This window comes from Mastomys coucha, unplaced genomic scaffold, assembly GCF_008632895.1.
Source record: "Mastomys coucha isolate ucsf_1 unplaced genomic scaffold, UCSF_Mcou_1 pScaffold22, whole genome shotgun sequence".
NCBI classification, from domain to species: domain Eukaryota; kingdom Metazoa; phylum Chordata; class Mammalia; order Rodentia; family Muridae; genus Mastomys; species Mastomys coucha.
This window is the reverse complement of record NW_022196905.1, coordinates 130,398,430-130,425,298: the sequence shown is the minus strand read 5'-3', so window position 1 is coordinate 130,425,298 and position 26,869 is coordinate 130,398,430. Positions and strand designations below refer to the sequence as shown.

The following is a 26,869-nucleotide window of genomic DNA, read 5'->3' as shown; positions in this document are numbered from 1 at the left end:
CCAGCACCCAGGGAAAAGGGCTGTCCATTTCTTCCCTGATGAAATTCACATGAAGCCTAAGCAGGAAAAGTGGTGTAGGAGAAAAACCAGAATGCGTGGCTGTTACTCCCTTAGGACAGGGTCGGGGCAGCAGCTGGCACTTAGGCCTTTCCTAAGGGCCTGGGCCTGGGCTGTAAGGGCTTTCTGTGGAGAATGTGGCACTGGTCACATGAGGTCTCCTAAGTAGGCTTAGCCACCCTAGTACTAGTCAGCATAGTCGTCTATTCTCCAGTGCTCCATAAGCAGTTAATCTAAGCAAATTGTCAGAATGATATCACTTCATCTGCCAAGCCTCCACAGAGATCAAGCGATCAGGTTTCTTTTTTTTTTTTTTCCAGAGCTGAGGACTGAACCCAGGGCCTTGCGCTTGCTGGGCAAGCACTCTACCACTGAGCTAAATCCCCAACCCCCAGGATTCTTATAAATAGAGAAATTGAGTCAGTGTCTGGTCCATCACTGATAGGGACAAGAAATCCAGAAGTCTGTCTTAAGGTTGTCTTGGCACATTGGGGGTTGGTTTGTTTCTTGTTTGGTTTTAGGTGTTTGGTTGGTTGTTTTGGAGGTATTATTTTGTTTGTAACTTGATTGCAGAGTTGGCTCATGTGAACTTCGTAGATGACAACATTGTGTTACAATGTTAAAAAGGTAGATGTCCTTGGTACAGCATCTGAAAAGGGAATGAGGAAGCCCCAGAGCTGCCTGCCTGGCTGACTGGGGTTGGGAGAGAGACAAATCTGCAGGGCACACACTGGGGTTGGCACTGCAAGAAATCTAGGCTGTGTGTGGGCAGTGGCCTGATGGGAAAGAGCTCAGCAGGTAAGGGGGGGGGGGGGCTTCATCCTGAGAACATCCTGAGAACATCCTGGGATATTGGGAGGATGGAAATCCTGGATTTGTATCCAATTAAAAGGTCACTTGGGGCCCCGAGAGAGAGTTCAGCCTTTAAAAGCACATACTGCTCATGCAGAAGACCCACACTGGGCAGTTCCCAAGGATCAGATGCCCTCTTCCGAGCTCTCAGGGCTCCTGCACTCACACACTCAGACACCCACACACGTGCACACAATTAAAAATGAAATAAACCTTTAAAAGTTTCATTTAAAAGAAATAAAAAAGGGCTGGGCAGTGATGTCGCATGCCTCTAATCCTAGCACTTGGGAGGCAGAGGCAGGTGGATTTCTGAGTTCGAGGCCAGCCTGGGCTACAGAGTGAGTTCCAGGACAGCCAGGGCTACACAGAGAACCCTGTCTCAGAAAAAGAAAAAAAAAAGAAAAGAAAAGAAAAGAAAGGAACACTGTAGATAAAGCTTCAGTAAGGAAGCCAGGGAAGCAGCTCTGCTGACAGGACAGGAAAAGCCTGTGTCGCTGGACAGGGGATGGTGCCCAGGGAGACAAGGCAGAGGTAGGCTGAGCAGGAGCATCGAAGGCTGCACACAGCCACAGGCTGCTATAGGTGCCACATACTCTGGACCATGGAACCTGTCTGGGAGGAACAATTTGCTAGTTCATTGGTGTTTAGTGCTGTTGGGTTTGCCCTGTGCTTATCTCAGACATTCTGAGACCCATAGTGCTGTCCCATTGCTCAGAGATTGTCTCTCCCCCAGGGAACCAGAAAAACAGGCAGAAGCTACTAGTGAAGCAGGGGTGTGTCCCTGGCACATCTCCAACACTTGCACTTCCAGCACCTGCAGGAATAGTCGTTGCACCATAATAGTTAACTGGCTACTCAAAGGGAAGGTTTTGGGCTCTGGAATTTCTTGATAAGTAAACCTTAGCTTGGCAAAGCAAAGGGCACGAAGGAGCCGAGTCTTCCCTTCGCTGTGTGGGCTAGCTGCCAGCTCTACCTCTCCCAGAGCAAAGCCACAGGAGTGAAGCCTAGAGGAAGTTATTTAAAACAGTTACTGTCCTCCCATTGACCTGGCTGATGATTATGGAACAAGGCAGTTATGAAAGACCCCATGTGCTGGGGTTAGGGCTTGCTTGCTTGCTTGCTTGCTTGCTTGCTTGCTTGCTTGCTTGCTTGCTTGCTTGGTTTGAGGAGCCTCATAGTCCAAGTTAGTCAAATTCACTCTGCATCTAAGGATGACCTCCTGCCTCCATCTACAGAGTGCTGTAATGATGGGCATGGACTGCCATTCAGTTCCTGCTGTCTGGGGGATCAAGCCCAGGTATTCTTTTTTTTTTTTTTTTTTTTTAAAGATTTATTTATTTATTATATGTAAATACACTGTAGCTGTCTTCAGACACACCAGAAGAGGGCATCAGATCTCATTACGGGTGGCTGTGAGCCACCATGTGGTTGCTGGGATTTGAACTCAGGACCTTTGGAAGAGCAGTCAGTGCTCTTACCCGCTGAGCCATCTCTCCAGCCCAAGCCCAGGTATTCTTCTGCCAAGGGTTTTATGTGCTAATGGGTCAGGACACTTGGCTTTGGAATCAAGACATCCAAGTTACCATTCTAGATTTGGCATTCTTTCGTGTGTGCACACACATACCCTTTTCTTAGTGTGCTCTCTGTTGCTGAGATAAACACCGTAAGCCAAAAGCAACTTGAGGAAGTTTATTTTACCTTTCATGTCACAGTCCCTCAGGGCCAAGAACTCATGGCAGGAACCTGGAGGCAGGAACTGAAGCAGACGCTCAGGGAACACTGCACACTAGCTTCCTCCCCAAAGCTTGCTCAGCTGCTTTCTTGCCGCTACCAGAGGTGGCACCTCCCACATCAATCATTATTCAAGAAAATGCCCCACAGGCTTGTCTACAGGCAGGCTAATGGAAGTGTTTTTTCAGATAAGTTTAAATCAGGTAGACAAAAAAACCTAACCAAAACACCAGTCCTCCAGTACCTTATTGTGTTCATGCATGGAAAGAGAGCAAGATTTTACTCTACGTTCCCATTCATTCAATTGACCCTTGTAACCTGCTCTTAGCTGACCTGGATAGGGATGGTGATGTCGTGCTGGCTTCATGGGTAGAGCCCTGACACATGCATGACCCTGTCTTATATTCAGGCCCCAGGACACGCTGGAAGCACCTTGGTGGCAGAGAGAATCCCGTCAGGCAGTTTACAGTCCAGCAGGCCTTGCTGTGGTCCTGCTCCTCACGGATCAGCAATGCTCACATGTGTGACTAGTCAGCCTGGCCTGCAGGGGCAGCAGCACAAGTGGTGACTGGGGGATCAGCAGTGTTCTCATATGTGACTAGTCAGCCTGGCCTGCAGGGGCCACCAGCACAAGTGGTGACTGGGGGGGCCTCCCTGCAAATGCCCCATCTGCCTGGTACGTATGGTGACAAGTTCCTGCAGAACCATTGATAGGGGCACCTCTGGCAGCCTCCCATGTCTCTGTTTACATGCCAGCCACCACCAGTTCACATACTAGGTCACCTTGCCGCTGCAGAGACTTCCTCGACTCAGATTTGCCTGTGCCTGTGTTTAGTGGTCATATTTAGAGAAGGCATAAGCAAATAATCTAAGACCGAAGGGGCAGAAGATTATATTGACAGCCCCACCACCACTATATAGACCATGGGAAGTAGCCAGATGTGGTAGCTCACACCTGTAATCCCAGCATTTGGGAGGTGGGTCAGGGGCTGAGGACAAGCCTTGGATCTCTACGTGAAACCCTGTCTGAAAGAAAAAAATGGTCAGGAGTTGTAGCTCAATTAATAGAGTGCTCACCTACTATGTACAACGCTCTGCATTCCATCCTTGGAATAGAGTGCTCACCTACTATGTACAAAGCTCTGCATTCCATCCTTGGAATAATAAGGCAGCAGGATCAGGAATTCAAGGTCATCTTCAGCTACTTAGTTGGGGGCAGGCCTGAATTACATGAGACCCTGTCTCAAAAACTAGTCATCTGTTTTAGATAAAGCACTTACTGGCCTCAGAAATGGTCTTAATAATTTGACCTTGTCACTGTGGTGTACACCATCACCATTGGCATGCAGAGTAGCTGTTTTCCATGATTGCAGCCACCAAAGGTCAGCACTTTCCTACCTTGTCTCCTCCTCTACTCCTTTGTCTCAGAAATTGTTGTGGCTTCTCAAGAAAAAGCATAAGTCATGGTAGCAAGTGCTGTCCCTGCCTGTCCTGTGTTCCCCTGGCTCCGCCTCTGCAGGGAAGGGCATGTTTGGGAGCACATGGAAGCATGCATTGCCTCAAGCCGCCGTGATGGGGTCAGCTCTGCCTCCCAAGCACAGTCGTCTGAGTTGTGGCTTCATGGAGGATGTGAGAGGCTCTAAACAGGAAGCCCTTCCCAGGCAGCACTCCTCCCTACCTGCCTCAGCTGCCAAGGGGAGGCTAAGCTTAGTTCTTCCAGCCTGGGAACAAATTACCCCAGCTCCCAACTAGTGTCTGTCACCCTGTCCTTTGTCCCTTCCCTCTGAACTGCTCTTGTTTCAAGACTAAAAATCCTTAGTAAATATAAAATCAAGAAACTAGGCCACCTTAGAGCAGTGACTTCCAACTAAGCAACTTTATTTATTTGGTTTGGGTTTGGGTTTTCTATTTGTTTTGTTTGGGTTTTGAGACAGGTTTGTCATATAGCCCAAGCTGACCACAAACTAACTATACCTGTAGCTTAGGAATGGCATTAAAATCTTGATCTTCCTGCCTCTACCTTCCAAATACTGGGATTACAGACTTGTGCCACTATGCCCAGTTTATTCAGTGATAAGATTGTACCCAGGGCATGCCATATAAGCACTCTACCAACTGAGCCACATCCTAGCCTGAAGCTCACTCTGTAACTACATAGACCAGGCTAGCCTCAAACCAAGATTAAAAGCTTGCACCACTATGCCCAACCTAGTTTTACTTTGCGTTTTTGAAACTACGTCTCTGGTATCATCCAGGCTGGTCATTACCCTTTGAATCAGCCCCCTCAGAGCTGAAGCTATAGGTATTACCCTCCACACCTCATACCATCGTGAACTTGGTACAAGTGTGAACCTAGAAAAATTGCAGGGGGCTAGCTGACACCTCGGTCTGTGATGTGAGTACTTGGCCACCCGGCATCTTCACAGCATTTCAGACTAATGATGAGACCAGCACCTGGGCTGTCCCCATTTCCAGTTGTTCCAGAAGACAGCCACTGTGGAATAGCTGCTACCTATTCTGCAGCTATCGGAACTTCTTCCCTAATAGGTGAAAAATATTTTTCCTCCTCAAAGAGACTAAGGAATTTGTTAAACTACCCATTATTCCTGAAAGAGATGTGGGGATTTTATGCTTAAAGGTTTACCTCACTAATTATGGAGGAATGTGTTTTTCAGTCAACTGTCAGAGAAACGGGGGGGGGGGGGGGGGGGGGGGGCAGGAACAGCTGTTGTCACAACTTCTTAGAAGGCTGAAACAGAAGGATGGGAAGTTTGAGACCAGACTAGGCAACTTAGTTTGTAAGAACCTATCTCAAAACCTTCTGGAGAGATGGCTCAGCAGTTAAGAGCACTGACTGCTCTTCCAGAGGTCCTGAGGTCAGGTAACATTGAACTCACTGTGTTGCCCAGGCTTGCTTAAAGCCCACTGTGCGGCCCGCGCCGTCCTCCAATGCAGAATCCTCCTGCCTTGCATTCGTCATTACCTTTTTCTAATAACAGAACATAAGTTGCCAAGGGTATAGAGAAGTGGCATGTCAGTCCTGATGCCCTTAGCTGCCATTGCGTTCCTGTCCTAGTTATGTCTTAGTCATGATAATGAGCCCTGGATAAGTCTGTTGAGAAACTGCTCCTACTCTGTGGGCATAGAGCCCCACCCAAGTGTCTGAGTGGACAAAATGTTCCCACTCTACAGATAAGTATGTAGAGGCTCCAGGAGTATAGGTAGCTGTATAGTATAGAGTATAGTATAGGTAGGTCCCTGCTGCATCTATTCCCAAATAGCCTCTTGAGTGGTAGGTACTGGAGTGGCTTTCTTCTTGTCCAAATGGCAAGTCTGAGTTTACGGCAGTCACGGCTTTCTCATTCGGGGTCCTAGACAAACTACAAAAGGTTCCAGCCATTTCTGTTGAAGCTCCCAACACCAGTTTAGGCCCACTCACTGCTGGTCCAAAGCAGTGTGGCTAGCTGCAGATGCAACATTCACAAACGTTCCCCTGTGAAGGGTTAACTGTGGAGGCCAGCTCATCCCTCACAAAAGCAGCCACATTTCCATAGTTCACCCATGGAAACGCACAATGGAAGAAAACACCACAATACTGTGTGTATTTTGGGGGAAGAGGATGGCCGGAGTGTCTTTAATTCAGTGTTTACCCATGAGAATGACTCCCCAGAGTAATCCTGTGATAAAGTCTCTTCGGTCCATGAGAATAGAAAGAAATTGAATCGGAAGACTCTATTTCCACTGGTATTTATTCAGTCTGGGAAATGCAATGGGCCGGAGCATTAATACCAGCAGGGGATTCCTCGCTCCTAGCGTTAAATTACTGTCATAATCGCTCAATTATTTCTTTCTTGTACTGTTTAAAATAAAAATCCATCACATTCTAGGGTGTGTGTGTGTGTGTGTTTCCCTAGCATTTATTAGGTTGAGTGTTTAGGAAAATCAATTATAGTCAGTCAGGCATGAATTGATGAATGTTCTTGTAATAATTGTCAGCTGTTAAACCAAATGTACTCTCTTCTCCTCACCTCTTTTCCTTTCCTTCAGAGGGCAGAGGTGGCACAGAGAGAGGCAGAGACGTTAAGGGAACAGCTCTCATCGGCCAACCACTCTCTCCAACTGGCCTCGCAGATCCAGAAGGCTCCAGATGTGGTGGGTAACCCGGGCTTTACCCTACCCCCACCCCAGCCCCAACCTCTACTCCTGTCACTACTGGTTTCAACTCTTGCCTTTGGAATAACAGTTGAAGCAGGAATGAATGTTTGGTGGGTGTATTGGTGACTTTTCTAATTGCTGCAGCAAACTGGGAGGGAGGGAGGGAGGGAGGGTGGGTTTATTTTGACTCATGGTTCAAGGGTACAGACCATCATGGTGGGGAGGGCATGGTAGCAGTATGCCCCAGCAGCTCACATCCAGTCAGGATGCAGAGATTATTGCTGCTGCTTAGCTAGCCTCTACCTTTTAAATCAACTTTAGGACCTCAGCCTTGGGTGCTACCCCTAGAGAGAAAGTGTCTCCCATCTCAAGTAACCCACTCCCAGAGCTCCCTCACAGACATTCCCAGAGGCCAAGTACTCAAGATCCTAGCAAGCTGACAGCATGAATCCCACACTTATAAATTCTTAGCTAGACCTTGGGAAGGTTGAAGGAAGATCTCTGCCAATAGTACATGGGTGTCCTCATGGTTTGTGGTGGGACCCCAGTGGGTATGTGCATGTCCTATGCCAGGTGGAGCTCGCTCTCCCTCCCTCCCTCCTTCTCTCTCTCTCTCTCTCTCTCTCTCTCTCTCTCTCTCTCATTTATTTATTTTGTGGGTATAAGAGTAGTAATTTGGGCTGGAGAGATGGATCAGCGGATAAGAGCACTGACTGCTCTTCCAAAGGTCCTGAGTTCAAATCCCAGCAACCACATGGTGGCTCACAACCATCTGTAATGAGATCTGATGCCCTCTTCTGGTGTGTCTGGAGACAGCTACAGTGTACTCATATGCATAAAATAAATGCTTTAAAAAATAAAATAAAATAAGATAAACAGTAGTAGTTTCACATGTATGAGGGTCAGAGGACAACTTGAGTCAGTTTTCTTCCTCTGCCATATGGATTCTGAGTATCAAACTCAGGTCATCAGGCTTCTGCAGCAAGCTCTTTTTTTTTTTTTTTTTTTTTTTTTTTTTTTTGGCATGGAGCCATCTTACCACTCCTGCTTTCTTTTTGTGTTTTGCTTTGTTTTCATTTTTTTAAAATAAAGCCTCACTACAGTAGTTCAGGCTAACCTCCAATTGGTGATACTCCTGCCTCAGCCTCCTGAGTCCTGGGGTCAAAAGTGTGCAGTAACATGCCTTGCCCCACATGGCTTTACTCAAGTCAACAGCAAGGTTTGGTCAAATTGGCCCTGAATGAGCAGATTCCAGATGCCTTTGGTGACCGTGGGTAATTAGAACTGGTGACAGAGCAACACACTAGCAAAGACTCTTAGGTCAGACCCCAGCTCTGCACTCTCAGAGAGTCCTAGCTTCCTGGCTTTCCATTTGTTTATCCGTAAAAGGAGGTTGTAGCTGGGTATATTGTCAAACACATGTAATCCCAGTGGAAACAAGAAGTCATTTTCCTTCATTCAAAGTCATTTTCAGCTACATAGCAAGTTCAAGACCAGCCTGAGCTATATGAAACCTAATCTTGAAGGAGAGGAGAAAGAGAGAGGGGAAGGAGGGAGGGAGGGAGAAAAAACAAAAGGAGGGAGCTGAGGCAGGAGGACTGGCAGGATTGGCCAGGCTAGGCTATATAACAAGACCCTGTCTCAAAAATAATAATATAGAGGGCCCTGAGCATTTCAAGGTGTGGTAGAAGGGGGGTCTCATGTAGGAGACTGTTAGTTCTTTCATACTTGAGGGACACAGTAACTTATTTTTCTCTGAAATGTGTCCTTTATTCTTCCTTACTCAAATGTAGAAGCCCTGGGGATAGCACCAGGACAGAGGCAAGCCCTGGAGCCAGGGCCAGCAGCTTCCCAGCTTCTGTGGCTGCCCTTGGTCAGGAGGAAGTCATTCATCCTAACATGTCTAACTGGGCTTCTAAGCTAAATGTTTGGATTGCAGAGAATCCTGGCACCTTACTGGGCCATAGCAAACCCAAACATTCCAGAAGAAAATTAATGTTTTTGCAGGTCCAGTCAGTTGTGGGGCCAGGGGTGGCTTCCACACTTCATCATGGGCTAAATGCAGCAAATCCCTGGCTTCAGTCTCTCAGCCGCAGCAAGCAGGGACTTCCCTATCTGTACCTTCCCATGGAGGCCTCCACAGGCATATAGCCAGTAGGAAGAAAATGGCCTGTTGGGCTTGCATGGCAGAACTCAACTGGGAAAGAGTACAGTCTACAGCTGTGGCAAAGCCAGAACCAATGTATTGAATATCTCCTAGAATCATGATTCTAGAAGGCTGGAGGGCGGGGCTCAGATATTAATAGCTTGTCACATGAGCCTGAGGCACCCACATAAATGCCAAGCACTCCACAGGCACCTTTCCCTCCATCCATCAACTTGCCATTTTTTCATGGACACTGAGCAAGACAGGATGCACTGAAGAGCCCCTGTGAAGTGTCTACAGACAATACTAGTTTGAGGATCAGTGGCAGCACCTGGCCACTCTTTAGCCTATTGGAGCTGGAGTATTGGGAAGCAAGGCCATCTGTGAGGCCAGCATCACTGATCAGAGAGGCCAGGCTGAACTCCACACCTCTGCTGGTACAAGGAAGAAGCTGAAGGGCTAGCCTGGACCTACCCTCTTATTCCTGCTGCTTGTGCATTTCCTTTCCCCAGTGTACCTACATCTCTCTCATTCTTAGCCTCTAACATGGCAGTGTCCAGTATCCTTGGCCAGGCCCAATCCTTTCTATCCACCCCTAGCCTTTCTCCACTCTTTCATTTCATTGTATCCCACTATGGGACCAGTATAGGAGACAGATATGGGCCAAAGAACATGTTGTCTTGGGAATATGTTCATATCTCAGTTGACTTTTGTAGAACTACAATGTTTTCAGGTCATCTTGAATGAGGTATTTGTGGCTCAAGTACCCAAGAGTCTGGTGATACACCCTAGATCCACCAAGAACTGCTCTGTGGAGATCAACTGTTTGACCCACAATCCCCAATACCTTAACTTGGGCTTGATCTGGCCCAATGTTAGGCCTAGGTCACCTTTTGGCTGGTTTTATAGACTGCCAAAGAACCCTTGAAACAATGTTTACAGTTGGCATCTTCCAGAATGAATGGATCAGATCTATTAGAATATATGCATGATTCACACTGCACATTCCACCAGGATGACCTCTGACCTCCCTGAAAGCCACTTTATTTATTTATTTATTCATTCATTCATTCATTCATTTTTGAGACATGGTCTCATGAGACAGCCCAGGTTTAGCCTCCAACCCATTATGTAGCTAAGGATAGCTTTGAACTCAGTCCTCCTGCCTCCACTTCCGGCATGCTTGGACTGTGGGTGTATACCACATACATAAACCCAAAGGTCATCTGTCTCATGTCCCCCTTTCCTGATCCACAGCTAGGCTTTGGAAGTCCTATTGTGAAACTTTTGTGTTTTAAAGTTTTCATTCCATTGTAAACTGATACTTTTTAAGACAGTAAGAAATCACTGGGATGTCAATTGGTTTTAGAGTCTCTTCTACCTACCTGCCATTCCTGGGCTGGCCTCATAGGCACCAGCTCACTGGAGACAGGCATCCGTCCCTTGGGTATGTGCTGGACAGGACAGTATAGGCAGACTGTGACGGGGACAAGCCAGTGAGGGATACTTAGGAGCTCAGCACCAGAGGGAGAAAGTAGAACATCATACAAATTTAAAGAGACAGAACAGGATCTGCTTGGCACACAGATCTCATGAACTTCCATAGAAAAGGCCTGAATTTTCCAGGACAGAGATAGAAAAGGTCACTTCCCTCAGTAACTGGCTGTCCCCACATGTGCCATATGCCTTATGACAAGCACCTTGGGTACAGACTACACAAGACTAAGATCGAGGAACTTGCTTTGTCCTCTACCTCTGTGTGTATAGGGGTTGGATGTATCCCAAGCTGGTAAGCTCTCCATCTTCCTGCATCAGCCTTCCAAAGACTGAGATCTTGTGTGTGAGCCACCTCACGGCCCTGAGATTGCCTTTACAACTCAGTGAGAACCAAGTTACAGATTGAACTTTTGCTCATTTTTAAATGCCTTTCTAGCTTACGTGTTTCTCACACAGCATTTTAGGGGATGATGGGAAGTTGGGGGGGTGGTTTTTTGGTTTTTTTTTATGTGTATGGATACTTTTTCTGCATGTACATCTGTGCACTCTGAGTATCTCTTGCCATTGAAGGCTGGAAGAGGGTATGGGATCCCCTAGAACTGTGGGCCACCATGCAAGTCCTGGGAACCAAACCTGGATCCTCTGGAATAACAGCCCATGCTCATAACCACTGAGTCACCTCTCCAACCCCCTTTTAATGTTTTCTGAGCATTTTATTTTTTATTTTTATGTGTATGGGTGTTTTGCCTGCATATTTGTCTCTCCACCGTGTGCGTGCAGTGCTCATGAAGGACAGAAGAGGGCGCTGTGTGCCCTGGGACTGGATTTAAATACAGTTGAGACCTTCCAAGTGGTTGCTGGGAAAAGAACCTAGGTCCTCTGGCAGAGCAGCCAAGTGCCCTTAACCACTGAAGACATTTCTCCAGCCTCTGAAGACGTTTTTAACAAACACTCAGGCTGAACAGTGGCTCAACAGATAAAGAATCTTGCTGCCAAGACTCATAATCTGAGATCTAACTCCTCCAACTTGTGCACACACGCATGTATAGGGGGAGGGGGGCGCAGGAGATTAATGAATAAAAGAAACCATTCATTTATCATAAGCATTTCTAAGCAAAGGATCCACCGATGTATATATCCCTCATCTTTAAACTCAGTGCTAGTCCAGAACACCATAATCCCAATATGGCAAGTTCAGCCTGAGGTACATGAGAGCCAGCCGCATTAAAACATCACCTCCCACCCATCACCTCTGCTCACCCTTAGGGAGACTTTATGGACCAATCTACTTTCAATGCACATCCTTAATCCCAGCTTTCGACTGGCAGAGAGAGGTGGCTTCCCATGAGTTCCAGGCTAGCCTAGGCTTACATGATAAGACCCAGGCACTGAATAAATAGTCTTTCTGACTTTAACTCTCATACCCTCCCTGTTCCAGTGTTCTGTAGTCCTTGGCACCACTTCACATGTCACAAGTCAGTGTATTTCAAAGATGTGTCTAACTTGCCCAGCCCCACTAGACTGAGCCTACAAAAGACAGGCTTTTTTGTTTTTTTCAGTTGCCACATGCCTAGTGCAAGGTAGATTCTGAGAAAATATTCGCCCAAGTAACAGGTCACAGCCATACAAAGGCAGGAAGTCATGTCCAAGCCTGCCCCTGCTGATTGTACCCTCCTAGCTATGTGGCTTGTGCTTCACTTGCAGGTGGACAGGTCCCCAAGCTCCTCCCCCAGAGCCAGTGCTGTCTCGTCATTGCTTTGTCCTTCCCAGGAGCAGGCCATAGAGGTGCTGACCCGATCCAGCCTAGAAGTAGAGTTGGCTGCCAAAGAGCGGGAGATCGCCCAGCTGGTGGAAGATGTGCAGCGACTCCAGGCCAGCCTCACCAAGCTGCGTGAGAATTCTGCCAGCCAGATCTCACAGCTGGAGCAGCAGCTGAACGCCAAGAATAGCACACTCAAAGTAAGGGCATGGAGGGGAACGAGAGCATGTGTAAGGTGGGGTGAGCAAACATGAATGAGCTTTCATGAACATACTAGCCCATGACAGTAAGCTTGACAAGTTTGAGCCCATGTCAAAACTGAGCCTGACACCCACTGCCACTCCTGGCATTTCCCTTGTAATGTACCACTCGCCCACGGGCAGAGAGGTCTCTGGTACTTGACAGATGCCTGCCTGCTCTTGTCTGCCCACTGTACTGCTCCACCACCTGAGGCTTCCCAAGGCTGCACAGCACCCAGCATTGCTGGGAACACCTTGTGGAGGGCTCAGCGGTCAATCTCACAGTCAAGGCCATCTCTATAGGTCTATGTGTCTTAACAGAGCACTGCTGGGCATTCCAACCTTCTCCTGTACAAGGACCCAGTTCACAAGACTCTGGCCTCTCTAAAACTACACAGAAACCTAGAGATCTATGGAAAACCTATTTGAGCCCTCACACGCTGACAGTCACTTCTTTGTCAGTATGTACTGAAGCCCAGTGGCCTGGAACTCGATGTTGCCTCAACTCATAGAGCCATATGCTGTCCCTCCTGTCCCAGATGGAATTCTAGGCAATCAAGCAGACAGTGGCTTCTAAGCCTTTTTTTTTATAAGACCATGTCCCTAATGCAGAGCCCAGAACCTTTTACATATACTAAATAATAGTAATTACATTCAAAGTACCTGTTAAATCAAGTGCAATTTAAAGACAGTTCTGGAATCCTAGATTGCTAGGTGTCAGGGCCAAGAGGGACTCCTGGGAGGTATGTTTGGCAGACAAGAAGGCGAGACCAGCACCATTCAGGGCTCTGGCCAGGCTGAAGGGCCTCCTGCTCTTCTCCCAGGATTTTCAACCAAGACTGGCCTGCCCCTCCAGGTGTCTGTCTCCTTGTTCATGCAGGAATGAGTGAATTCAGTAAATGAAGCAAATCTAGCTCACTGAAAATGGAAGAGGCTAGGCTGAGATGGCTCAGGGGTAAAGAGCACTTGTTATACAAATATGAAACCCAAGTTCAAATCCCCAACACCCATGTAAAAGCCCTGGCATGGTTCGGCACATGTCTATAACCCCATTGCTGTGGGAAGTAGAAACTGCTAAGACATTCTGGATTTCCTTCAGTGAGAGACTTTCTCAGGGGATACAGCAGAGAATGAAGAGCAGGACAACCAATGTCATCCTCTCTCCATCTGTACACGCATGCTCGTGCATGCACAAACACACACACACACACACACACACACACAGACTAAAACATGAACCTATATTCCTAGCTACTGGGGAAGCTGAGATGGCAAGAGAGTCATTAAGCCTAGACGTTCCAAGCCACCCTTGATTGTTACAATAAGACCTAGTCTCAAAATGGAGGAGAGAAAGATGGAAGGACAGGTTTTTTTTCTTACATGAGGTGATTCTAGATAGCATAATGGTGCATGCCTACCATCCCAGCTCTTGGAAGACAAGAGCAAGAGAGGATAAGCCTGTGAGTTCTATCCCAACCTGGGCAACATAGCAAATTTTACCTTGTGCTTTGAGACAAAGGCTTTACTGGGACCTGGGGCACAACAAGAAGGGATAGGTGGCTGGCCAGCAAGCCCTAGTGCCTGTTTCTTCCTCCTGCACTAGGATTAGAAAGAATGCCACATGCCCAACTTCTCTATGTGGTTTCTGGGGTAGGACTCGGGTTCTCATGCTTGCCCTGCAAGCACTTCGACAGAGCCGTTTTCCCCTGCCCTTTTTCTTTTAGTGATCTTATTCTTCTGATACATGACCGAGTTTAAGCCAGAACGCAGTTTTGCTGTGAGTTTGTGACTGATGCCAGCAGCACCACAGCTCTGCCAGGCTGGTTTCTTCTTGGCTTCTTTGGCAAGGGTATCTTCCACTCGCTCAGAGAGTGCCTGTGCCCAGGTGTCCCTGAGGAGGAGGCCGTGGGCTTGGGTAGATGGCTCACAGCCCAACATTTCCTCCTCTCAGCTTGCCTGGCTGGTGTGAGAACTCAGAACTCAGGTTTGACGTCTCTTCCCTGGATGACATCATTGTTCAATTGTTTTTCTGGGTCTCCTCTGTCCCAGTAAGGGCTTGACTCAAGCACACCCTGCCATGGCTCCCGGCAGAGCTTCAGACTGTCAGCCCTCCAGTTCTCATAGAGAGCCATGGCTCCTGGCAGAGCTTCAGACTGTCAGCCCTGCAGTTCTCATAGAGAGCAATTTCTTCTAAATCAGTTAGGGCTCTAATGTCTGCCTTTACACACACACACACACACACACAATGAAACAGTTGCACAAATTAATGTTCTTATCGTGTCTTGGGGGAATTCTTTAATACTGCACAGTTAATGAAACAATCCAGTGGTGCTTCTTTCCAAAATCACCCTTCCCATCCCTTCATCTGATCTAATAATCAAAACATATCCTCTAATAACAAGACCTCTGATTTTAATTATCTTAACCCCCTGTTGCCAAGAGTAAATATGGCTCTGGTACATACCAAAGCCATACACAGAAGGCTTCAGAGGCCACCAAATGGGCAGGTCTCCCTGCTACATCCTGTAACTCCACACAGGGGTAAGGCTGATTGATGAGGTATCTTCTCAGGATTTGCTTTTTGATTTTGAGCAGTGTGAGTGTGTATTTAAGACAGATTTCACTCTATAACCTTGGCAGGCCTAGAGTGCTCAGTACACTAGGCTGGCCTTGAACTCACAGATAGGTACCTACTTCTGCCTCCTGAGTGCTGGGGTTAGGTCTGTGCCACTCAGCTCAGCCATGGCTTCTTTTCTTTTCTTTTTTTAATATGCATGATTTATAGTCTCTGATTTAAACTAAATGTAGACACAATCATTAGGGAGATATTTTATGAGTAAGATGAATAGGCTTGTCACCTTCTCAACCTGTCACCTGATGCTTCTATAGTGAGGAACTCTGACCTTGCAGTCATAGCTCCTATAACACCACAATGACAGCTTGTTTTGTACCACTATGCCATTCTTCTTCTCTTCTTCCTCCCCCTTTTTTAGACATGGTCTCATGTACCACCTTGGCCTGGAATTCACTGTGTAGCAAAGGCTGGCCTTGAATTCCTGCCTCAACCTCCCAAGTGCTAGGACTATAGGTATGCATCACCACACCCATTGACCATGAGATTTTTCTTTCTAAATTTTCTTTCTTCCCACTGTCTCCCTCCTCCCTCACCTGTTTATTATTGTTGCTGTTCATTTGCTTTTATTTATTTTTTCCCTGCTTGAACCATATTTTTTCAGCTTTGGGCGGGGGTGCGGGGGAGTAGGTGATTACAGAATATATGCTGAGGGACTGAAATCAGGGTGCAGCCTGGAAGCAGCTTTGATAACAGTCCCTTTGAGAGAGCAAGTCATACGAAGTTGATGGTTTCATGGTCAAAACAGGGTCCATGTATCCAAGGCTAGTCTCAAACTCATTCTGTACCCAATTATGACCTTGAGCATCTGCCCCTATCTCTGGAATGCTAAAGTTACAGGTGTACTGCACTGTGCCCTGCTTACGTAGGTAGCTTCATGTGATGCTGTGGTGCTGGGGTTGGACCCAGGACTCCATGCATGCTATTCTATGCAAGCACTCTATTGCCGGGCTGTGGTGGTGCATGCCTTTAATCCCAGCACTTGGGAAGCAGAGGCAGGTGGATTTCTGAGTTTGAGGCCTGCCTGGTCTACAGAGTGAGTTCCAGGACAGCCAAGGCTACACAGAGAAACCCTGTCTCAAACAACAACAAAAAAAACAAAAACAAAAAAAAACAACAAAAAGAAAAGCACTCTATTGACTATGCTATATCCCCAGCCCATAGGCAGAATCTTGAATTCTAACATGATTGCTGGTTTTGGTTTGGGGTTTTTTTGTTGTTTTTTGTTTTGTTTGGGGGGGATGGGTTCAAGACAAGGTTTCTCTGTATAGCCCTGGCTGTCCTGGAACTCACTCTGTAGATCAGGCTGGCCTCGAACTCAGAAGTCTACCTGCCTCTGCCTCCCAAGTGCTAGGATTAAAAGCCACCCGGCTTGTTTTTTTGTTTTTGTTTTTTTAAACCAACACATTTTACTGGTGCTGTCTGTAATTGGATATCCCAGGCAACTCATTGCTTCTCGTGCCCCAGTATGTTGAAACTGTCCTATCCTTCCTCCACCATGAGGTCTCATATTTACCAGTTTCTCTTGCTCTTTGATACAGACGTCACAGTTAGCTCATCGCCATCCATGTCTTCTCACCTTTAAACAGGTGTGGAAACCAGCTTGTGAGTGAGAACTGTTTCCTCCTGCCCAGTCTGACAAGTGCTCAGCGGCACTGTTCCGTTTGTGGTGGATAATTCTGAGTTCATAATTAATGAACTGCCATGGCAGGCAGCTATTTTTGATAACTGTTCCATGGCTTTGTCAGAGCACTCTTCATGGAGAAGCAATGCAATTAGCCAGTCACCTGCACTGTCCTCACTATGGCATGGAAAATGTCACTAGTACCTTCAATTAAAAAGAAGTGTTTATGGAAAAGGCTAGTGTCAGTCCAGGATGTGGCCCAGTTGGTTGAGTGCTTCCACAGCATGCACAAACCTCTGGGTTCTATCCCAGGACTGCATAAACTGGTACATACTTACAGTCTCAGCACTCTGGAGGTAGAGGCAGAAGGATCAGAAATTCAAGGTCTTCCTTGGGCATAAAGCAAGTTCAAGGCCAGCCTGGCTACAAGAGACCCCGTTTCAAAACAGAGAACTGAGCTAAGATTAATTAGGCACGCAATTTATAACGATACTATCATGGTCCAGCAAGGTGGCTCAGCAGATAGAAGAGACCTGCCAGACGGCATGTGTTTGATCCAGTTCATAGAGCAACCAGAGCCGTTCCTAGCTAAGGAGACTGCATTGCACTCTGGGGTCTGAGTATAGAGACAAGCTTTGCTGAGTGCCCCTTGCCAAGCTCCTAGCACTCAGTCTCCCAGGATGAAATATGTCACTGCAGTTTACAAAAGTGCTGGCAAGGTCTTCACTGTGAGACTGTCACATTAGAACATGGAGTTTCAGTGGAAGCTGTTTAGTTCTTGCTGAGCACTGCCATACCTCACACACTGCCCCGGTGGCCCCGTGGGTAAAGGCACTTGCATGCAAACCTGGAAACCCAGTCACCAGAATCCACACAAAGGTCATGCTCTGTATGGAACCAACTTCACAAACATCCTAATCTCGACCACACAGCACAATAGTGTGTGCACCTACATCCACATAAAATAATAGTAATAGTAAGTATTTTCAGTAATGACTATTTCCAAGCTGCCGAGATGGCTCAGCAGGTGAAGGTACTTGCCACACAAACCTGGCAGCCTAAGTTCAATTCCCGGGACTCATGTAAAGATGGAAGAAAAGAATAGACTCCATAAACACTGTCCTTTGATCTCCACATAGGCACCATGGCACATGGGCCCACACACATACACCTTGCACACAAATACGCAAACCCAATAATAGTAAATAAAATAAAACAGACTCTAATCATGACAACCTTTTTTTTTTTTTTTTGGAAACAGCATCTCATATAGCCCATACTAGCCTCAAACTAGCCATGACTGGTTTGTGTGCTGCAGGATTTGGAGCCCAGGGCTTCATGAATACTAAGCAATCACTCTGCCAACTGAGCTATTTTTCCAGCCCCATCACAGGGTAAAAATAAAAGCAAGTATATACTCTTAGCAGTAACAAGACCTCAGACTTGGGAGGCTGAGCAGTGTCTCCCACTGGCTCTTCCCTCGTGTGACAGCTTTAGCCCCTGTTGCTGCTCTCATTTGGTGGAGCAGAGACATCCTAACTGCCCCACACATGTCTGGCTTGTAAGAAACAGGCTGGAGCTCGTGCTGGTCGGCCTTCTCCATCCCAGCCCTCCCTCTGTCTTCCTCCCTGCTTTCTGCCATTCTCTGGAGGTGACCTGACATGTTGACAAGTGTTCACATCTGGCCTCCTCAAAACACTGAAGATAATACTTAGCAAGGGTGGGCGGTATGTCGGTGCTTCCTGCTATTTGACTGTAGGGAAAGGAATGAAATAATCACTTCTTTCCGAACACCTTCTGAGAGTCTTTTATAGGAAAATGAGTGCCTACTACCCTCCATTTGATTATCCCTGAGAAAACCATTATAATTTATAAAGTTAGCAAGAGATATTTAAAAGGGAACGAGGTGGAACAATTTTATGCAGTTGAAATACACAAGAAATGTGTCAGCAGAGGCAATGGAAGAAAATGAGCTGAGTGGATGAGACAAAGCAACAGTCTGCTTGGAACTCTGGGTAGGTTCTGATACAGAGGAGTTTTGAGGCTGAGGGACCAAGCAATTAAGCCTCTCTCCTCAGGTTCTAGAATGTTCTCCATTGGTCTCAACTAGAACCTAAAGAGACACCTAGAGGCTCCATAGATTGTAAGATGCTAGCTGCTGAGACACTTAAAGTTGTTCCGCTCAACCTTGGAAACATGCTGACTCGTGGTTTACCTGGAGCAGCCCCTTCTCCCCAAGGCCTCAAAGACAAAAGCAGGCCTTGGAAGGAAATACCTGAGCCTTATCACCCAAGTCCAGGAAAACCATCAGTGTCGTAGCCATAGAGTCATGGATGTATCATGCAAGCTTACAGGATATTCTGGATCACTTAGGCATATTATCATCCTAGAAATATACTGCAATGCCAGAGGACAGTAGATTATCAGCCAGAGTCATTCTCACAAGAATGAAGCAGCTTTCAGTGAGCTACACAGTGGAACTGGTCCTACTCCCTAGGCCCTAGTGTCTTAAGTCTCCCAGTGACCATGCTTACTTCCTGGTGTTTGTTTATCCCCCTCTGAATAGCTGCCGGCTACTTCCACCAAAACTGCAGTTTTACCTGTACTCTCCAGGCAGTCAAACACATTTGTTTAAAACCACATGATGTCTTTGAAGTGTTAGGACCCAGGCTGTGCTTCTGTTTACTGGCATTTTATACACAGTGGGATTTTTCTACCTTTGTGAAATTTTTCCCTTCTACTCTCACTGAGTTTTATACTAAAACCTCTGGTGTACACACAAACACACACATGCACACGTAGACGCACACTCTCATCAGGTCACAGAAATAGAAAGGAAAAGTTGGCTCCCACATTGTTGGCTCCCTGAATACAGGGTTGCTTATAGGAATTGTTGTCAGTGAAATCTGACAACTTCCTTCAAGACGTGGCTACTAATAAAGACCCTCTGTTTTCAGCAACTGGAAGAAAAACTCAAAGGCCAGGCTGACTATGAAGAAGTGAAGAAAGAGCTGAAGTGAGTATGGAGAAGCATGGGCCCTTCTGAGACAGTCTATTGATGGATGCAAAGTGGTGCCCAAGCCTAGAGCACCAGCACTTTGACTATTCTCACTCAAGTCACTTACAGTCTCTTTCTTTTTTGCTTGGCTGGCTGCTTGGTTGGTTGGCTGATTGACTTTTTTTTTTTTTTCTTTTCTTTTTTTTTCTCGAGACAGGGTTTCTCTGTATAGCCCTGGCTGTTCTGGAACTCACTCTGTAGACCAGGCTGGCCTTGAACTCAGAAATCTGCCTGCCTCTGCCTCCCAAATGCTGGGATTAAAGGTGTGCACTACCACCACCCGGCATGGCTGATTGGCTTTGTGATTAGGTCTCATGTAACCTAGACTGGCCTGAAACTCCCTATGTAGCCAAGGATGATCTTGAATTTCTGATCTTGCCTCCACCTCCCAAGTGCCGGGATTTCAGAGCTATACCACCAACCACATCTGGTTTATGCCATGCTAGGGCTGCCTAGCCATTCACCCAAAGCCTTATGAGTGCCAAGAAAGCAGTCTACCCACTGAGTCTCATTCCAGCCTTCTTTGGACATGTGTTTAAAGTCCTCCAGCATGATGGAGTTAGAGCAAATGCTGTTCTTATGTCGATTGTACAGTCTGAGCTTGTTTCTCAAGTATAAATCCCCCAAGCAGAAACAGAGTAGAGGAAGGAAAGCTTTTCCAGTTGAAAGCTCAGGGCTTCCCAGCACAGGGCCCTGTACTCAGGACCAAAGGCCTTCTTCCAGGTGCCATTCCTTCTATGCCAGAAGCCAGCATTCCTCAGTACAAAAGCCTGCGTTTGAAAGCCCTTCTACCTCTGATTCCTCCTTCTGGGACTGAGCTCTCAAACCCTGTCCTCTCCCTCTATCCCTTAGGTCATGGAAATCCCAGCTCACTGACCCTATCTTGCACCTCCATACCCAGCTATCTCTTTGGCTTTACCCTCTAGTCTTGCAAGAGAAGTCAATTCTGTGAGTGACCCTGTGGTTGCCTGTCTTTACACCATGATTTGTAGTAAACATGGTGCCACTTACGGCCCTTCTTGGCTTCTCCCACCCCCTACCCCAGCTGTACCATGTAGATGCCTTATTCCTTTCATTTTACCTGGAATCCCTCCGTATTCGTTCTCTTTATTAGTGCTATGAGAAAAATCCCTAACTAAAGCAACTTTAGGAAGGAAGAGATACCTCATTGCTTAAAGGTATACTGCATCATGTTAGGGAAGGACAGTGGCAGACGCGTGAATACATGGTATCCACCACTCAGAAGCAGAGAGCAATGGATGCTGGTGCTTGGCTCACTTTCTCCTTCTTATTCAGCTCAGGTCCCCAGCCACCCATATTAGTGGTGGGTCTTCCCACCTGAGTTAATCCAGTCTAGCAGCTCCCTCATAGACATGGACAGAAGTATGCTTCCTAGGTGATTCTAGACCCTATCTGGTCTTGGGCCCCCTCTTGTGTATCCATAGGAATCCCTCCACCTAGCCTGCATCCCTTCCTTCCTGATGCACTTTCACTTTCTCCTGAGTCAAGCCAGCCCCCCATGCTGTTATTTTCTATAAACCCCATCCACCTTTTGCCTGCTTGTGACCCCCTTCAGACTTCTGCTGAGGCTCCTGCACTGCTCCCCTCCGCCTCCATCCCAGACACTCTCAGGCTCTCTCTCTTCTCCCCCTCCCCCTTTTCCCCCTCATTTCTCACTTTCCCTTACCCTTTAACTCCTACTACTCCATCAGCAGCTCCTTAAACAAACCCTTAAGCGCCCCCCACCCTCTCCTCACATACACTGCCATTCCTGGCCTCATAAGCTTTGCACTCCTGACCCCAATTTCTTAGCTAAGTGGCATACATTTTTACCTGGCTAGTCAGTCCACAGCTTCCTAATTCACCTTTCTTTTCCCTCAAAAACCAAAGAAGGGCCAGTGAGATAGCTCAGCCTGACAACTTGAGTTTCATCACCAGAATTCACTATAGAAGGAGAAGGCTATATGTGCCCACATTCCACACATACATCAATAAGTAAATAAAGGTGAGAGAGTGAATGAATGAATAAATGAGTGATTTAGAGATAAGGTAAGGGCATGGTATGGCGGTGCTGACCTGTAATGCCAGCTCAGATACCAGAGGCACAGGATTTTGAGTCCAAGGTCAGCCTGGACTACATAAGCAAGATGCTGTTTCAACAAAAAAGGATGGAAGAAACTGAACCTCGAGTTTTGAGCCAGTGTGTAGCACGTGCGTGTTGGCACATATCTACAACACCAGGGCTCAGGAGGACCAGAAGTTCAGGATCACTCAGCCACATGGCGAATTCAAGGACAGCTGATGGTTCAAGATCATGTCCCAAAAAAATAAGATAAAACAAACCACAATTGTGTAATCCTTGGCTCTACCCCATCCCTCCCACCCACCTAGCCCATGGCCAGACCCCAGCTTGGAGAATCTGGACTCCAGCCTGTGTGCTTTGAGTTGAGTACATTACAGTTGCATGCTGACCCTCACCTCTTTTCTGACTGCCTATGTGGCCCAATCCTCAGTCATGTTCTACATCTCCAGGCTCCCAATGCCCATATTTCTGCTGCTACTCCCCTTGGGTGACATGGAATTCAACTCACTATTTAGACTAAGCTGGCCTGCAATTCACAGAGATCCACTTGTCTCTGCCTCCCAAGTTCTGGGATTAAAGGAATACACTATCACACCCAACTAGTTTTTAAAATACTTTTTATTATTTATTGACAATTTCATACATTTGTACATGTATCTTAATGACACGCTCCTGTGGCCCTTGACGGGAAAAAGTTCAGTTGTACAGATTGTATAACCTGCCAACCCTGAGCCTTATTGATCCTATGTAGGCTTTAATTTTTTAAAATTATTTATTGTGCCTGGCAGTGGTGGCGCATGCCTTTAATCCCAGCACTTGGGAGGTGGAGGCAGACCGACTTTTGAGTTCAAGGCCAGTGTGGCCTACAGAGTGAGTTCCAGGACAGCCAGGGCTACACAGAGAAACCCTCTCTTAAAAAACCAAAAAAATAAAAAAATAAAATTATTTATTGTGAGCATAGCTGCACATGTATAGAAATCTGGACAGCTTTCATTTTTTTTTCTATGATGTGGGTCCTGAGGGTTTAACTGTGTTATAAGGCTTGGCAGCATGCCCCTTTACCCACTGAGATAGGATCTTACCATCCTATCTGTATCTGCATGGCACCTGATCAGAGCTCCCACAGACTCATTTCCCCTTTTCATAAGGGGACTCAGGGGATGGCACTTACACAATGCCACTGTGTAAGCCTGAGGGCCATCCCTGGCAGCCACATAAAATGCTAAGCAGGACAGTATATGCCTATCTATAATCTGAAGTACTAGAGCAACAGTCAGGAGGATCCCTGCCTCACCGACCAGCCAGTCTAAAGGAGATACGCAACATCTACCTCTGACCTCTATACTGCCTATGTTCACATACATGAGCACACAGATACAGAGACAGCATAAGAACATCGGATCTATGAGCCTGGTATGTTTGTAGCTCCTGGCTTGTTCAGACAATCCAGAGCCCAGTGATCTGGACACAGCCTATATCACTTGCTAAGGAGACAGCAAAACAATACTCTTGGCCCTTACCACATCTGGGGCTGCACAGGTCTGCCTCCTGATTCTGACCTTCTCCTGTCACTTTACTCATTCCTAAGCAAGCGCCAGTTCCCAGAGAATACATAAGTAGTGGCCATGGGTGATGAATTCCTCTCTTTCTGCCTTCCCTTCATAGAACTTTCCATTTCCTATAAGCTTTACAAATCCATTCGGCTTACAACAACGTGATGTCTGTATTACACTGTAAAATGAGTTTGAGCAGACCTGGTGTGACTTCATATGGAATGATTTACATACTAAGCAGAAAAAAAACTTTTGCTAACCAACTGCTAGTTGAAGACTGGTTCTTCTTAGAAGCATTATCAAATTCAGTTCCTGCCAGAGAAGTTGTTAAAGTTGTCAGTTCCCCACTGCCTGCAGAACAGGCTCCAGAGCATTAATGACTACTGACAAGCCACTAGTAAAGGGAGAGGCTGAAAGTAACCACATGTCTTACTTTTTTCAGCACCTTGAAGTCCATGGAGTTTGCACCGTCGGAGGGAGCAGGGACACAGGTATACCAGCTCACTTTGCCCTCAGAGTGGTGGCAGCAGATACTGGTCACTGCTGGCCTCTGGGCCCTGCATCTGCATCTCCATACTGATAAGAGAGGGTCTCGCTTACAGCCGCCAAGTCCTTCCTCAAGAGCATTTCACTAACTAAGCCTGGTAGTGTTCACCTGTAAGGCCAGCACTTGGTAGATGAAGGCAAAGGGTCAGGAATGTGAGGCCAGCTTCAATATTCCATGAGAATGTTAATATAGAACACTAATAAAAGGAGAATCGAGAAGGGGGTAGGGATGAATTGATCCTTACTAGGTCTTGAACTCTGCATAGGGTGCCCACCTAGTATCATGAAGCCCTGGTTCCATCTCTAGCACTGATAGGATACATGGGGCATGGTTGCATGGGGCTGTAATCTCAGAACTTTGTAGAGACAAGTGGACAAAAGTTCAAGGTCAACCTTGACTACTTGATTTGAGGCTAGCCTTGAGTTTGTGAGACCATTTTTAAAAGCAATAACAAGACCAAGTGAAAGCAAAACATCTCAGTAAAGACAGAGGCTAGCGTTTGCCAACCTGCTCAGTTGGCCCTGGGGATAGTGACTAAAAACACAGATGAAAAAGAATTTCAGACTAAGTATTGTGTGACACCTTTAATCCAACACCTGGGAGTCAAAGGCCAGGCAGATCTTCATGAGTTCTAGGAGAGCCAGACTACATCATGTGATCCTGTCTAAATAAACAATAACAATAATTTGGGGGGCTGGTTTCAATCCAGCACCAAAAACATCAGCAAATATTTAAGGTTGTATTAAAGGTCAATCAAAAAATGCTTGACCTAGAAATACTGTGTACTGCTTGAGTGGCATTGACTTGGGGGACAGGTGACAGTGGCACCCTGTCATCCAGCAGCCAGTTAAAATTTACATCTCCAGCCATGCATGGTGACACATACCTGTAATACTGGCACTCAGGAACAGAGGCTAGAAGACCTGGAATTCATGGCCAACCTAGGTTACATAGCAAGTCCAAAGACAGCTTAGACTGTGTGAGACCACATTTCACATACACAGAATGTGTTTATATAAATCATGAAGCCAGAAGTGAGGGTGCATCTGTAGTCCCAGATACTGGGAGACTAAGGCAGGAAGATCACTTGAGCCCAGTACTCTGAGGCTAGCATAGGCAACAAAGCAAAACCAAAGAAAAAGTTTTCTAAAATGTTTAAAACTTACATCATAAGTGTAGTCTTGCTCCCACTTTCTAGAAGGCAACTGGCATCATGGTGGTCAAAAATCTAACAAAAGCAGGTTTCTCGTTGCTTTCTGGCAGGGTCAGCAGCTTATCCTGTTGCCAAAAGATGTTCAGGTATCAATAGAAAATAATTGTCAACTAGAATGGTGGCTCAGCAGTTAAAGCACCTGTCATGTCCAAGGTTAGGAGTTCAGATCCCCAGAACCTACCATGTAAGTGTTAGGTGGGTGTGATGGCCCACCTGTAATTCTAGCCTTGGAAGGAAGAGACAGGACAAACTGTCTCTTGCCGAGCAAGCTGCTAGTGAGACTGGCCATACCAGCCAGCTCCAAGTTTGAGTGAGAGACCCTGCCTCAGTGAATAAGGTAAGAGGAGAATGGCTAAGATCAACCCTAGAGCCTCAACATGCATGTGAACACACATGCATGTGTGTATACACACATAGACACCACACATATCTACACACACATGAAAATGGGGAAAGACCATCTGTAAGTGTAAAATCATCTCAGCTAAGTTCTTTTTGTAAAGAACTTGAGGAAGTCAAGTCAATGATGCATGTTGCAGAGTCATGGAAGCTGAGCTGGGGAGTGGATGGGTTCAAGGTGGCCCCATGGTGATCCGTGCTCTGCCCTGTGCAGGACTCTACCAAGCCCCTGGAGGTTTTACTCCTGGAGAAGAACCGCTCGCTGCAGTCCGAGAATGCCACACTACGCATCTCCAACAGTGACCTGAGCGGTAGGTGGATGGGTACCACACACATTGTGCTTGGTTCGCTTCCAGGGGTAGAAGACCAAGAGGGTGAACCTTGCGTCTGGGTTTGTGTGTGCATGATGGGAGCGCCGCTGGGTGACCAAAACTTGTTGAACTAACCCTGAGTATTTGGTGTCCCCCTCCCTCACTGCTCTTCCTCACCCAGTCCTGCAGCAATATGTGTGCGCGCGCCACAGGAAATGGACAGAGGTCGGCTAGGGACCTTATTGAAAAGTCCCAAAAGGGACAACCTGAGGATGTTGTTATGCTGTGAACAGGCCAGGGGTAAAAGCAAGCATGGCCTTCCTCTGGGACTCTCCGGGGAATGCTCTGAGAGGTCGCCGGCCCTCCAGTGGTGCTTTTCTTTCTCCGTAAAGTTTTCTTTGGGGACACTGTCCCTCTCCCATCCTTAGCCTCTCATTTGCTCTTCCTAAAATGGTGGAGTCACTGACTGCTTTTGGATTTAGCAGCTGGTCAAAGTGTGTAACTGTTATCTGGACTCCAGTTCTTAAAATGTGTGCGCCTTCGATCAAGGGGATTCAATGGGTACATCTGCCTTGAAGCATGTAGTGTGAGCGACCCTGTGGGTCCCCGAGTGTCAGTGTTGCTGGTCAGGCAGGGTCCTTGGCGGTAACTGCGATGCTAGAAGCCCCAAGATCTGTCAGCTCTTTCCCATGTGTGTTACCGGAACCTTTGTCAAGGGGATTCTCCCGGCTGCAACATACAAGAAAGGTGCAAACACGAATGCATGTGGCTTGTTTTGGGGGGCCTTGTTTGGCTGATTCACAAATTCAATCGAAAAACAAACCAACTCACCACTTTGGCCCTTGTTTTAAAAAAAAAAAAAAATGAAAAGAAAAATCTGCACTTTTTTGTGGGGCACACTTTGCATTCTGGTCTTGGTTTTTTTTCCCTTTTGAATCCCCCATAATGCATTCTGTTTGCCCTTCCTTGTAGGGTCAGCCAGGAGAAAAGGGAGAGACCAGCCTGAGAGTCGG

General features: G+C 46.8%; 1 protein-coding gene across 5 annotated transcripts in view; it reads left to right on the top strand.

Moving 5' to 3' along the window:
• Cux1 (cut like homeobox 1) overlaps nt 1-26,869 on the top strand; it is a 327,459-nt gene that overhangs the window by 232,924 nt on the left and 67,666 nt on the right. For 3 of the 5 annotated variants that reach the window (XM_031338271.1, XM_031338269.1, XM_031338274.1), the window contains exons 10-14: nt 6,688-6,792; nt 12,209-12,397; nt 19,650-19,708; nt 23,829-23,877; nt 25,760-25,856. In XM_031338271.1, the coding sequence (XP_031194131.1) occupies nt 6,688-6,792; nt 12,209-12,397; nt 19,650-19,708; nt 23,829-23,877; nt 25,760-25,856 (499 nt within the window). The remainder of the gene's footprint in view (nt 1-6,687; nt 6,793-12,208; nt 12,398-19,649; nt 19,709-23,828; nt 23,878-25,759; nt 25,857-26,869) is intronic. The other 2 variants (XM_031338273.1, XM_031338270.1) reach the window with 1 other exon arrangement.